The sequence below is a fragment of the Vigna radiata genome, chromosome 7 (assembly GCF_000741045.1).
Source record: "Vigna radiata var. radiata cultivar VC1973A chromosome 7, Vradiata_ver6, whole genome shotgun sequence".
Lineage (NCBI taxonomy): Eukaryota > Viridiplantae > Streptophyta > Magnoliopsida > Fabales > Fabaceae > Vigna > Vigna radiata.
Genome location: NC_028357.1, coordinates 49082195 through 49096757, shown reverse-complemented (window position 1 = coordinate 49096757; position 14563 = coordinate 49082195). Strand labels below are relative to the sequence as shown.

The 14563-nt window shown below is 32.4% G+C and overlaps 2 protein-coding genes across 4 annotated transcripts; both read left to right on the top strand.

The window, feature by feature from the left end:
- The first annotated feature begins 3635 nt into the window (after positions 1-3635).
- Positions 3636-8307, top strand: LOC106769150 (serine/arginine-rich SC35-like splicing factor SCL28). 3 transcript variants are annotated; one of them, XM_022784067.1, is made up of 7 exons: positions 3638-3942; positions 4427-4504; positions 4872-5036; positions 5175-5215; positions 5346-5385; positions 7290-7499; positions 8026-8307. In XM_022784067.1, exons 1-7 carry the CDS (start codon positions 3755-3757, stop codon positions 8033-8035), a joined length of 732 nt encoding a protein of 243 aa, XP_022639788.1. In that variant the 5' UTR covers positions 3638-3754; the 3' UTR covers positions 8036-8307. The 3 variants fall into 3 exon arrangements, with proteins under 3 accessions (XP_022639789.1, XP_022639788.1, XP_014510130.2); XM_014654644.2 differs by having other exon boundaries at positions 5154-5215; XM_022784068.1 differs by lacking the exons at positions 7290-7499; positions 8026-8307 and having other exon boundaries at positions 3636-3942; positions 5346-6343.
- A 2633-nt stretch (positions 8308-10940) lies between these two features.
- LOC106768513 (probable 1-deoxy-D-xylulose-5-phosphate synthase, chloroplastic) lies at positions 10941-14549 on the top strand. Its single transcript, XM_014653700.2, has 10 exons — positions 10941-11057; positions 11167-11295; positions 11429-11593; positions 11687-11837; positions 12156-12427; positions 12510-12783; positions 12984-13291; positions 13454-13735; positions 13829-14113; positions 14242-14549. Exons 1-10 carry the CDS (start codon positions 10941-10943, stop codon positions 14389-14391), a joined length of 2133 nt encoding a protein of 710 aa, XP_014509186.1. The 3' UTR covers positions 14392-14549.
- Positions 14550-14563: the final 14 nt, after the last annotated feature.

Sequence of the window (14563 nt, the reverse complement as noted above, 5' to 3'; positions counted from 1 at the left end):
ACTCATACTTAAAGTATAAATTTTTTCGTACCATTTTTTATTTAATTTTCATTTTACTTTTTTATGGTTTACAAATATTTGATCATTAATAAAATTAAATTTAGAAACATGTATTTTATTTTTGTTTGTTAAAATAATATTATTTTAAATAATGTCATATATATATATATATATAATTGCAAATTATTTATATTATCATAAAAAGTTATCTTTCTAAAAAGTTATTTTATTATTTTATTAATTTATTCTGTTTTTAAACTTATTTACGGTAATATTTTAACTCTATCATTTAATATTTAATAAAGGTTAAATATATGTTTTAGTCCTCATATTTGTTCTCCATTCTCAATTAGGTCCTCATGTTTTTTTTTGTCCCAATTGCATCCTAATATTTGTAAATTTGAGGCAATTAAGCCCTCTCTGTTAACTGACCACTAACATCGTAGGCCAATTGAGAGGGCTTAATTGCCTAAAATTTACAAATATTAGGATGCAATTGGAACAAAAAAACGGAGAGGGCTTAATTCCTCAAATTTACATTTACAAATATTAGGATGTAATTGGAAAAAAAAAACATGAGGACCTTATTGGGAATAAGGAACAAATATGAGGACTAAAACATATATTTAACCTTTAATAAATTATTATTCTAGTTTTTATATAGAATTAATATTTTCTTAAATTAAAAATTTTCACATTAATCTCCAACTGATTTCATTTTTTCTTCTCGGTTTGTAACTTTAATAACATCAAAAGAAAAAGTAAAAGCTAAGTAACTATGATTAGATAACTCTAAAAAAATAGATATATATTATATGTATATTTATTAAATTAGTTTAACAACAAATAATAAATGAATATAAAAAAACATTAGATAAAAACATTTTAAATATATATAAATAAGTTATATTAATTTTTATTTTTAATTCTATCTTTTTTTGATTTTTAATTACTTTTTCTTTTAATAAAATAAGTTTACAAAAATATATTTTACTCTTAATTCTTAAGTTAAAGTTATTTAAAAGCTAATATATTTTATTGATAATAAAAATGTGTTTTATACTGTAATATAATAATTTTGTCCTTAATTTACATATTTTTTTAAGATCAATAAATTTCATATATGTAATAAATTTTCTAAATAACAAAGTCATTTTCTTGATAAAGCTTCTCTCTCTAAACAGTAAGTGCTCCTGGGCGTACCAACATGGTGTTGTTTTTGTTTTTTATAGTTTTTGAGGTTTTGGATGTCCGTTTTGAATGTTTCTTAGGTTGTTTTGGGAGTTTTGGACCCTTTTGAAGTTGTTAGTGAGGGTTTCAAAGTTGTTTTCCTTACTTAAATACGACTATCTTATGCCATGGATTGATTGATGTTGTTTGATTGAAAGAGTGTCTTGTATGTTTATATATATGGCTTGTGCGGTTGGAAAGAATATGATTGTGAATTATGATGATGTAATTAAGTATGAACTGGACATCTCGGGGTGAGATGATTGAAAGTGATTTAAGGGGAGTTGTTGTTGTTCTGTATAATTGTATGGAGCTTCAAAATGATATCTCTATCCTTACACTCAAAGCACTATTCATACTCAAACAGAGAAGAACAATGTGAGTGGTGAGAGTAGAGGGAGATCCTCGTCTATAGTCTTAGAGTTTAGACATAGACATATGGGGGAATTTACCTTGCACAGTGTTGGGGAGGGTCAGCTGAACTATACAAGTGCAAAGACGACTAATAGTTCAACAATTATACCAATCCGGATTAGTCGTGTTGAGTGGTTGAGTCATGGTTTGAAGGGTGTGCTTTGATTGTTCTTTTATATGTAATTAAGCATGATGACACTAGTTGATTATACTATATGTATATTGCTTATTTATCTAGCTTACCTTGGCTTCTGTGTTGTGTGTTGTTTGTGTATGTTTCTCCTTTGCGATTATCATCTACTTGAATGTGAGCATATGTCGAGGGATGCCTCTGGAGCAAGTACTGGAGGATGTTGATGTTGCGGTGTAGTCTTCTTAGGATTTTCCTTTTCTTTGAGAACTGTTATTTTGGAACACTCTAGTATGCTCTTGAAGTTTTAAATTTTAGGCCATTATCGGATGATTATAACTTGAGACTTTAACTTTGAGTCACTCTAAACTTTTTAAGTTTAAATTTTGCTAATATTTTTGGATGTCTATAATCTTGTACCTAATCGCAAGTTGAACTTCCAATTGTTCTCTTATATTATGAATTGTAGATTTCTATATTATATGATGTTATATATAATTGGGATGTTACACATTTCATTACGAATTTTATGATTATTAATATAAATAATTTTATTAATTATATTATCTTTAAATTTTGCAACTATCTTTTTATAATTAACTTTTAAGAATATTTTTTTTATAATTTTAATACACATTTTATTTTAATAATAATTATAATATTTGTTTTTTTTTTATAATCATATATAAAAATGGACAATAATACATATAGAATCACGTGGTTTTCCACTATTTGTAATCAATGAACACGAATTTAAAAAATGTAATACAAGTGAAATGGGAACATTACACTAAAGAAAAATTACAACTATCGTTCGACATCTTTCTAAAGTCAAAAACTGTTCTTAAGACAATTTTACAGCACTCAATAATTGATTTCTTATATAAAATTTATTAACTTTTTAGAATAATTGAAATAAATAAGTGATTTAAAATAAAAATACGTGAATAATTGAAAATATTATTTTATTCGCTTTTTTCATTTTTTAGTTTAGTATTAGAATACAATTTCTCACAATTGTTCACAATTATTTTAGCTGACATGGTTAAACTTTTTCTTTTCACCACTATTTTTTAAGATTATTTTCTCAAGAATGTTAATTGAAAAATTCTCATAATTAACATCATTAAAGGAACAAATTAATTAAGATTGAAGATAATGATATTTCTAATAACATTATAAAAAATATAATCAAGTTTTGAAAAAAAAAACATAATTCAGAGGACCGTCAAAAAAACTGTAAATTTCAACAAAAAAGAAACTATGTTAACATTGACTAGAAACAGTTTTGGTTGAAAAAATTGTGATAATTAATAATCTAAAAATAACTCTCACCTATGCCAAATAAAAACTAATATTCACAATAATAACAATGAATATGTAATTTATATTAGTGAACATCAAACAAAATGATTTTAATAATATAATAAAAAACCTTGACTAACATTTTATGGACATTAATTAAATATCAGTGATGAATATGTAATTTATATTAGTCAAGCAATAACTTGGCATTCAGAAAAAAAAATGTTAATCTAGCATAAACTAAAAATTAAAATTTATTGATGTCAACAAACACATTTTTTAACATGAAATATTAAAATATTGTTGACCCCTTTTAACTGAAAAGTTAGCTATGATATTAAGAAGATAGTTTGAAATAAGAGTCATAATAAATACAAAAAACAGGAAAATATGTAACCTTTTATTAGCAAAACTTTTAAATTATATATAAACTGGGCCTAAAATTACAAATTTAACTAAATTTAAATTGGACGGTAACGGGTTATGGTCATGGTCAAGTAAATTGATCCAATTGACTGGATCAGCTATAAATACAAACATGCTATATATTTTTTTACTTTATTTAAACAGTCTGCTTGGTCTGGTTTCATTTTGCTATATTGTTCTCTTTTTCTCTGTGCTAGGGTTTTATTTGTCTCCGCATAAAGAAAACTAGGGTTTGTGTGTGAGGTAGGAATGGGCAGGTATCGAAGCCGGAGCAGAAGCTATAGTCCTCGGCGACGAAGCAGAACCCCGCCGCCACCTCCGTCGCGTGGTCGCAAGCGCTATGTCGATGACCGGTACGGTGACAGCAGGTCATACAGGGACCGCCGCTCACCTCTTCCTTCTGGTTTACTCGTTCGCAATCTTCCCCTTGATGCCAGGTCCTTTCATTGCAATCTTTTAATGATTTTTTTTAAGTTATTCGTTACTCCCACGAAATACCCCTTATTTAATGGTTATTTATGCATCAAATTCAATCATATCCATAATCCCTAATCTATAATCTTAATATGCAAATCTAATACCAAATATCGGTATACACATTGTTTGGCGTGATTCATATTGATTGCACATTCTGATTTCACTTTTTCTTTTAGAACGTGAATTTTAGATTGGGTGCCCTATAAATGAAACTGTACATTTCCCACTGGTGAAACGAGATTGACCGGGTTCTTTTTCTGGTATNTTTTTNATATGAAAGTCATCTATGATACATCGAGGGGAAAATGTTCGAGGGGACATTATATTATATTCAAATTGCGGATTCCATGACTATTTCATAACCTTCTGTTACAGTTATGCAATCAAAGTTTGAAAGTCAGGTATTCCAGAAATTGAACTGAAGTTTTATTGTTTGTGTTGCAGGCCCGAGGACCTTAGGATCCCTTTTGAGCGCTATGGTCCTGTGAAGGATGTTTATCTACCCAAAAATTACTACACTGGGTATTTTTGCTTTACCATAAAATATAATATGCTTTTGCTTGGCTTGTTACTCAATTGTTTGATACACATCTCTTTCTCAGGGGATGTTTGGATGGGCTTGTCCATATCCTCACAGGAGGGATAAATAAGAAAATAATTGAAATTAACTATTCCATTTGCTAAAATCTGCTTGTGNATGNGTTAATTTGTAGAAGCTCTCGTCTAGATTCTTTAATCTTTATTCTTAGCTTATGTCTTAGTTAAATTCATTCTTTTTCTTTTAATTTTACTTTCCTAGAATGGCTTATGGAGATAATTTTCCAATAGACCTGTAAATTTATGCATTTTGTTTTTGAAACATTGATATTTGATTGAATTGACGTTGCAGTGAACCACNGGGCTTTGGATTTGTGAAATATCGATATGGTGAAGACGCAGCTGAGGCAAAACAACATCTTAATCACACTATCATTGGTGGACGTGAAATAAGAATTGTTTTTGCTGAGGAAAACAGGAAAACTCCTCAAGAAATGCGTCTTAGTTCTCGAGGAAGGTGTGGCCACTTTTTGATTTGCTAATTTATTTCACTGTNGTAATTGTGAAAATATTCTTCAATGGACTTCTTTATAATGTTTATTATTAACATTTCTTTTTGTGTTTCTGTTGTAAGTTCTCGATATGGGGGTGGTAGAAGGAGAAATCGATCTAGATCCCCACAACGTCGACATCGCTGTTAGTTTAACTACTCATCTCTATTCCGGTTTTGTAATGTGATAATTATCACATTATATTTTTTATGTGTAACCTTTTTACTTGAGCTCTTTCTTGTTTTCTTATGTTATTATACCTCTTAATTTTGCAGCCTATTCTCGGTCTCCATCACCTGCTAGGGATGATTCAAGGTATGGGTTTTTGCCAATAACAGTCTTATTTTCATTTTATTTATTTTTATTTAGCAGGCTTGTAATTTTGGGATATTTTTGCGTGAACTACTATCTAATTTGACTAAAATGATGGTGGTGCTACATTTTATGGTATTTGGGATACTGAAACAGTATTTATTGGAGTTTAGAAATACTTACACTTTCTAAACTGTGACTTGTGACTGTTTTCATTTGAGCTGCATTATGACAGTTTTCAAATAATCACAAATGAATATAACATATTAATGAGATGTTTGATTGCGTTATGGTCCGAGTTGCTCAGCAGAGCTTTAGGTGGTGAAAGTGAATGTTGATGTTTTGTCACGAATGTAAATAAACCACGGAAGAAGAGTTTTGCGGGCTGATTTTTTACTTATTTGAAACCTTTCTTGTTTCTGTTGCCACGCAGTCTTATGGAAGTTGGAACTGTGATATTCTTACTAACCTGAAACCGTTTCTGGTTTTGAGTAATTAACTGTCTTTACCATACACCCAATATTTCTCTTTGAACTGGATACGTCCTTTATTATTAATAGGTTTCGTGTCAAGGCCTCTACTTTATGTTGTTTACGTTGCACAATGGAGTGAAACTAATGTCTTTTAGTTTAATTAATGATGTATTTCATTTGTTTGGGTGTTTGTTTGGAAGTTTCAATGTTGCCCTCGATCTTATTGAAAATATCTTTTAGCAGAACACTTACTGAGTTCGTTATTAGGTTCGTTTTCTAATTTAACAGTATGTCTTGGTGTTCTGTTAGTGTCTCTGTACTGATTGACAGTCAAAGAAGCTACCTGATTTATATTGATGTTGATAATTCTACTGTTTCCTTCAGCTAGAGTATAATTTCCAGGTTTACTTACACTTAGAAGGGCTCCCAGTCATTTGACGTTGACAACGCTCCTTTAATGTGTTTAAATGAATTGAATGATATCTGCTTATGGTCTTCTTTATGCAGATAAAAAAGTGAAATGGAAGACTTTAAAGATGGATTAATAAAGATTAACGAGTAAAGAGGCTTAAAGAGATGCGCTACTTTGCTTATGTATCTATCAAAGTCTCCATAAGAAATATCAATACCAAATTTGCCTTATTGTGCCAGTTGCATGGGCTTTCCCTACTTTGTGGTATTTGGTTTGTGCCTGAAGGAATGGTTAAAACGAGTACTTCTTTCGATTCCCTTGTATAAATTTTCTGTAAGGACGATTATATAGTTTAATGTCTTGTTTTGCGTATACTATCCAGTTAAGAAAGAATATAAAGCTTATAGTTGGCCAAAGAAAATCACATCCTCAAAGAATGGAAGCCAAAGTTTATACAGGTAGATGTATGGTGACATTGTGCAAGAAAGATAGTTGTGATTTTAGAAAGTTGGAACAAAGAGAGCTATGAAGTTACCGGATGCTGATCTTGCAGTACATCATAACTGTCAGTGTTTGGATCCAAGTGTTATATATTTGTCCAGAAACTTTGGAAAGGTACAGGTAAAGGTCATATTTTGGCTAATTAGATTTTGAAGAGGAAGTATTAGTTCTCATAAAACAATAAAATTTTGGTTTTCATTCGTAACTCAGTGTTGGGATCCAAGTGTCATATTTGTCCAGAAACTATTGGAGAGGTAGGTAAAGGTCATATTTTGGCTAATTAGATTTTGAAGGGAAGAGAATACTACTTCTCTTATGAAGTAAAAATTGAAATATTATGGTTTGAGTGATGTTGTGATTAATTTTATGTATTCTGGTGTACTTCCATTGGTTTGTGAAATGTTTCTGGATGGTAATTATTTTTCACGTGTAGTATTTGTAGTTATGTTCTTTTGGCCACATTTTTATTACCTATGATCTATAACTAAGATTCCGTACTGATGTGTTGACTTGACATATAGGGATGACAGAGGTAGGGATGATTATTATTCTCCAGAGCGATCAAGATCTTATTCTAGGTCTCTCTCCCCTGGTGGTGGGAAGGACTACAGGAAGTCCCCTCGGGAGAACGGTCGGAGTCCTAGTGACAAGAAGGCTCAGACGCCTAGCAGATCCCAGAGCCCTAGGGGTAATGATCACAGTCCTTCAAGGTCTCGTTCACGGTCATACAGGTATGAATATGAGGAGTATATTATTGATTGAATTTGACTTAATTGCAAATTTAATCTAAGGAAACTACTTTTAATTAAAATATGGTCATTTATTGAAGAAATAATTTTGGAAATGCAATCTTGTAGTATAAATGAGGCTCCTAGCTCTAAGGTTGGATTTACCTTTTATTCATTCTTGCTTTTGATTTTGGAATCGAGCTCAGTTTAGAGATTTTAAGTACTTAAACATTAGAGGCGACACAAGTCTACAGTTTTTTTTTTTTTTAGTAAATGCATAACATTTGAATTAACAAAATAACGAAGGCCATTATCTCCTTCCGACGCTCTCTATACTTGTCATTCACCTGTTAAGTTTACTGTCAGTATATCTGTAATTACTGTATCGTGTCAGGATATTTTACATTAATTGTTCATCGATAAGTTTTTTGTTTTAACAAATGATAACTTTTGCAATGACTTGGATTTGTTATTTATTTCTCGTTGAAATTCGAGTACAATGTTTTATTAGTGTTTTCTCTTTCTGCAGTCCACGCTGATTTGCCATCAATCGGATTGTTGAAGGTGGTATACTCCGTCTTCCTGTGACTACATACTGTAGCAAACTGTGACCTTTTGAAAGATGCAATTGTAGCTAAGACTGTGATGTTAATATTTAGTAGTCTGTAGGCGATAATCCATCAGAATTAGTTTTTGATTTGGTTTGTCATTATGGATTACTCGTATTAGACTGTCTTTAGTTTCAATATTTTCGGATACTTGTTCATGAACCTTTTCTATATTTATATTATGTTTGGTTCATTTTTTATAACAAAATTATTTCAAAGCAACAAATTTAAATTAAGTAGGTAGTTTCGGCTTAAAGTTTTTATTAAATTTAAGAACTTGTGTATGTTTGAGGTCTTTTTGAAAGAAAACGAATAGAATTTCGATAAAAATGTTAATTTGAAACCTGTTAATCTATTTACGCTTAGATTTTATTGTTAATGGTTATCAAGTTAAGATAGGACTACATCACCCACGCTATACTTTTTGCAACCAAAATACCCATTCCAAGTTTCGTAACCAATTAGGGAACAATTTTCTTCCCCTTTCAGTGTAGGATAAGGTTTCCTCCTACTATACTTTTCATGGCAATATCAGTTCACTAATTTACGATGATAACTAATACACACAGGATCCAAAAATAATTATTTGAACTTGTTTTTGACATGTCCTGTTTAAAAGGTTGGTCAGGACAAGTCAACTTTCCTTATTTTTTTTAAGATTTATATTAAGTAAATCTTAAAAAACATGGTTTATAAAGCAGTTTCAATAATCAATTTAATTTAGACATGGTTTAAGGCCTAACAAAATTACTTAGATTGATGTTTTATTTATTGCCTTATTTAGTCATGATAATTTAGTTAGTTGTTACAACATACTAAATACTCACAATACCATAAGAAAAAAATAAAATAAAAGTAGAGCAAATAATATGGATACTAAATCATAAAATTTACCTTCAAACACACGTATCAAAATAATTATTGGATAGAACTATTACAAGCAATTAGTTAACACTTCACTCACTATATATCTAATATATAAATATCTACAACACTTTGTTTTTTTATATTTTATTTATATTAGCAATAGACCTCATTCATATTATCTCTATAATAAGTTTAAATTTGACAACTTTGCGACTGTCTTATCTTTATATTTTGCAATTTCGTCAATTAGTTTTACCTTCACTTTATAAACCCATTTTATTCAGGTAGACCTTTTTGTTGAGAAGTAATGTGATAATTATCTCACTAATATATAACATTATCTACAACATTAATAATTAATCATATATTATTATATAATTTTACATCAAATTTAAATTTAATTAAAAATTATTTAAACAATAGATAATACGTGCATCAATATATCATTTTTTTTAATTATAATTTTAGAAAGCCAAATTACTTATCTACCTTTCTTCAAATAGTGTAACCTACAACAAAATAAAATGGATATTTGTTTACATGATTTTATATAAAGCAATAACGAGTGGGATGAACAAAATATTTTGTTAATTATATCCGATATACACCTATAGGAATATACTGACTAAATTGGAAGGAAATTGATGAGTTTAGATTAGAATCAGCTAATTATTTAACTAAGTTAAACAAAAATTTAATAGAATTAGATTGTAATTAATGTAAGATTTTTGGACTTTTATAATATATTAATTACAATATTAATTATCAATTATTAAATCAATTAAATATCGAATTGACTTAAATATTAAAATATTTAAACAACAAAAATAAAAAAGAAGTCAGAAAGTCAAGAATACTATCTTAAAGAAACACTTGACCTCTTATACCTATAAAACTGACTTTAGCAAATTAATTTGGGCTAATAGGTTTGTTTAGCTTGTTAAGAATAGTTTAATTATATGATATGATGTTTTTTTTTTTCTTACTTTTAATTTATTGGAAAACTTTATTGAATTTAACATACAAAACAAAAGAAGGGATATTGAATTTAGCGCAAAAGTAGCATCACAATGTAAAAAAATACATTAAATTTTGGCAGAAGTTGGTCGAAGAAGGTACAAACTTTTTTATGTTTAATGTACTTAAGTGGGTGAGTGGAGTGAAGTTTATTGTTACATAGGTGTGCTTACCCAAGGTCAATATTTAGCCAGTCAACCCTCACTACTGGAGAAACTTTTCATCATACCAACCTATTTTATTGAGTTAAATATATTTTTAATGAATAAATTTGGATGCAAAAATTTTGGTGGCTTCACCTTTTGTACGATCATTCAAAATTTGTACCATTAAAATTTTGATAATGGAAATGTAAAATTTACATCATAATTTAAATTAATAGTGTAAATATATTATTCTTTTAATATGTTAATAATGATCATTTTGCCATTTAAATTGAAAATTGAAAATTGAAAATAAATCAGAAAAATTTATAAATAAGAAAAGAGATGGCATTGTGATTCCCAACCCAAGGAAGGAAGAGACAAAGAAAGAAAAGAACAACTTAGGATGTGATGCTGTCTATCCAATGAATCTATCCATTTGTGATTTTTTGTGTGACGTGGTCCAATCTCATCACTCCTAACTCCTAACTCAATTAAACAAATTATATCTCACAGACATCTCTTCCACTTTCCTTCTTCATTCAATCTCACACGAACAATGCTTCTCTGCTCCTTTATTTCACTTCATCTCTCTCTCTCTCTCTCTCTCTCTCTCTCTCTCTCAGCCACTCATTCTCTCTCTCTCCTCCTTCTTCCTTCAAATGCAAATATAATAATATGATATTTCCATTCATTTATCCATCCCCAACAATCTGTCATTGTTAGTGCTGCCGGCTTTCTGCCTCTTTCTCTTCTATAAAGATTCTTCTTTTGCATTCCATTCTCTTCACTTCTCCTTTCTGCTCACCATGGATCTCTACGCGCTCTCTTCCTACCCTTCTTTTCTAACCCCAACCTCACCTTCTCACTCTCAACGGGGCCTCCATTTCCCTCATCACTCTCCACACACCCACAGGCTCACCCAGGTTACCGTTTATCCATGCAATGCCTCTTCATTCTTCTTTCAGATCATCTTTTTTCATTTTTTATGATTGCTGAATAAAAGGGTATGTGTATGTGGTGTTATCTGTGTAGACGAAGAAAAGATCAAGTGGGATTTATGCATCAATGTCAGAGAGTGGGGAGTATTATTCCCAGAGACCGCCAACTCCTCTTCTCGACACTGTAAACTATCCAGTTCATATGAAAAATCTCTCTACCAAGGTACACACTGACTGAAAGCATGTGTCTCAAATCTGTGCTGCGTGTTTTGTTATAAAAAAAATTGCAATTTTATTGTTGTCGTAAGCTGTAAAAATATCATGGTATGAGAAAGAGGGGATTTTGATTGATGCAGGAACTGAAGCAACTAGCGGATGAACTGCGTTCTGATGTTATTTTCAGTGTTTCTAGAACTGGGGGGCATTTGGGATCAAGCCTTGGTGTGGTGGAACTCACTGTTGCCCTCCACTATGTTTTCAATGCCCCTAACGACAAGATATTGTGGGACGTTGGTCACCAGGTTGGTTATCAACTTCCTAGGTGCTTTTGCTTTAGTTTGGGGATGGATTTTATTTACTTGTTCTAAATTGGACAACCTTGTGTGAATTTGCAGTCTTACCCACATAAAATACTCACTGGTAGGAGGGACAAGATGCATACCATGAGGCAGACAAATGGGTTATCTGGGTTCACCAAGCGTTCTGAGAGTGAATATGATTGTTTTGGCACTGGTCACAGCTCAACCACTATTTCAGCGGGACTTGGTACTTCTTCTGTCTGTTCTCTGAGTTTCAACTAAAAAAAATAGTTTAATAGAATGAGTGACACCGTCATTCGTTCATAATTTGTCATTCACAATAAGTTTATTGATTTTTTTAGTAGTTATCTCGGAAGTCATACTTATTATGATTTTTAATTGGTTGACAATGCAAAGATTTTCATGTTGACAATGTGTAGAAATTAAACTTACAAAATGTTATATCAATGGACAAATTAGAAGGTGACACTAGTTTGTTTCTTCGTGTTTAACAATGGGATTTTGTGATTTGTATTTAACTTTTGAAGTTTTATTGCACCAATAGGAATGGCTGTTGGGAGAGATCTGAAGGGAAGAAAGAATAACGTGGTTGCTGTTATTGGTGATGGTGCCATGACAGCAGGGCAAGCATATGAAGCCATGAACAATGCTGGATATCTTGATTCTGACATGATTGTTATTCTGAATGACAACAAACAGGTCTCTTTGCCCACTGCGACTCTTGATGGACCCATCCCACCTGTAGGAGCCTTGAGCAGTGCTCTCAGTAGATTACAATCAAATAGGCCTCTAAGAGAATTGAGAGAGGTCGCAAAGGTGGGTAATACAACTTCATTATTTTATGATTTACAACAACATAGTATAATCAGACTGAACATTGACAAAATGGTGTTGATAGGGTGTTACTAAACGAATTGGCGGTCCTATGCATGAATTGGCTGCAAAAGTTGACGAGTATGCTCGTGGCATGATCAGTGGTTCTGGATCAACACTGTTTGAAGAGCTTGGACTCTACTATATTGGGCCTGTTGATGGTCATAACATAGATGATCTTGTTGCCATTCTTAATGAAGTGAAAAGTACCAAAATAACTGGTCCTGTACTGATCCATGTTATCACTGAAAAAGGCCGCGGATACCCATACGCAGAAAAGGCAGCAGACAAGTACCATGGTAAAGCAAGAATCCCTACATTGATCACATTTTAGTTATTCAAAATTAGAGTGCACATATTACCTTTAGCAATAACTGCCATCACTGCCGTATAAAGCATAATCAACAATCTGAAAGAAAGAATTTTGTTTTAGTGATCGATTGGCCTTGACTTGTTGTATTCCTCATGGATTTGTGTGACTTGGTTTTGGTTTCTGCAGGAGTTACCAAGTTTGACCCACCAACTGGGAAGCAATTCAAATCCAAGGCTACAACTCAGTCTTACACCACATACTTTGCAGAGGCCTTGATTGCAGAAGCCGAAGCTGACAAAGACGTTGTTGCAATCCATGCTGCTATGGGAGGTGGAACTGGAATGAATATCTTTCATCGCCGTTTCCCATCAAGATGCTTTGACGTGGGGATAGCAGAACAGCATGCTGTTACATTTGCTGCGGGTTTGGCTTGTGAAGGTCTTAAGCCTTTCTGTGCGATTTACTCATCATTCTTGCAGAGGGCATATGACCAGGTAGGATAACGGCTGCTCTCCCTACACATGAAAAATGATCTGCTATATGATTAGTTAAATTACGAGGCAGTGTGTTTTAGTGTGAAGACATGATCAGTAAGCATCGTAACATTAACTTCAAAATCAGTGCTCAAACGTATGTGTTCAATGTCCATTCCGCAGGTGGTGCATGATGTTGACTTACAGAAGCTGCCTGTAAGATTTGCAATGGACAGAGCTGGATTGGTTGGAGCAGATGGTCCCACACACTGTGGTTCCTTTGATGTCACTTTTATGGCATGCCTCCCTAACATGGTGGTCATGGCTCCTTCTGACGAAGCCGAACTTTTCCACATGGTTGCCACTGCAGCAGCCATCAATGACCGACCTAGTTGTTTCCGATACCCAAGGGGAAACGGCATTGGTGCTGAACTACCAACTGGAAATAAAGGAACTCCTCTTGAGGTAGAGTTAGAACTTTATCACATTATCCTCATAGAGAGCATTAGGAAAAGTTTTGCAAATCCATTTGATGTTTTTGTTATGATATTGTATCAGATTGGGAAAGGAAGGATACTAATAGAAGGGGAAAGAGTGGCTCTTTTGGGCTACGGATCGGCTGTTCAAAACTGTTTGGCTGCAGCTTCCTTAGTGGAACGTCATGGCTTGCGCTTAACAGTTGCTGATGCACGCTTCTGTAAGCCACTGGATTGTTCACTGATTCGCAGCCTGGCAAAATCACATGAGGTTTTGATCACAGTAGAAGAAGGATCTATTGGAGGATTTGGTTCTCACGTTGCTCAGTTCCTGGCCCTTGATGGCCTTCTGGATGGCAAATTGAAGGTATGAAACCAAGCAAGTTTTTTCATTCCAAACTATAGCTACTAGCATTTTGTGCTTCTTAGAATTTTCTGCAAAGCTTTTTCTAGTTGCCCTAAACTCATGAGCTTTGCATGATGGCACCTATGCAGTGGAGGCCAATAGTCCTTCCGGATCGCTATATTGACCATGGATCACCCGCTGACCAATTGTTTTCGGCCGGTCTTACACCATCTCACATAGCAGCAACAGTGTTCAATATACTTGGACAGACAAGAGAAGCACTAGAGGTCACCTCATAAAACAACGGCTTCAATTTTTTACTCCACACAATGTACAGAGTATAACAATATGATTCACCTTGTTTAACATGAAAAGGATGTGTAATGTTGTGAAAATTTTAAGTGAATATCGCAGGTTGTCATCAATGATCAATAATACTATAACATCTACCCAACCACCTCTTTGTGTTCC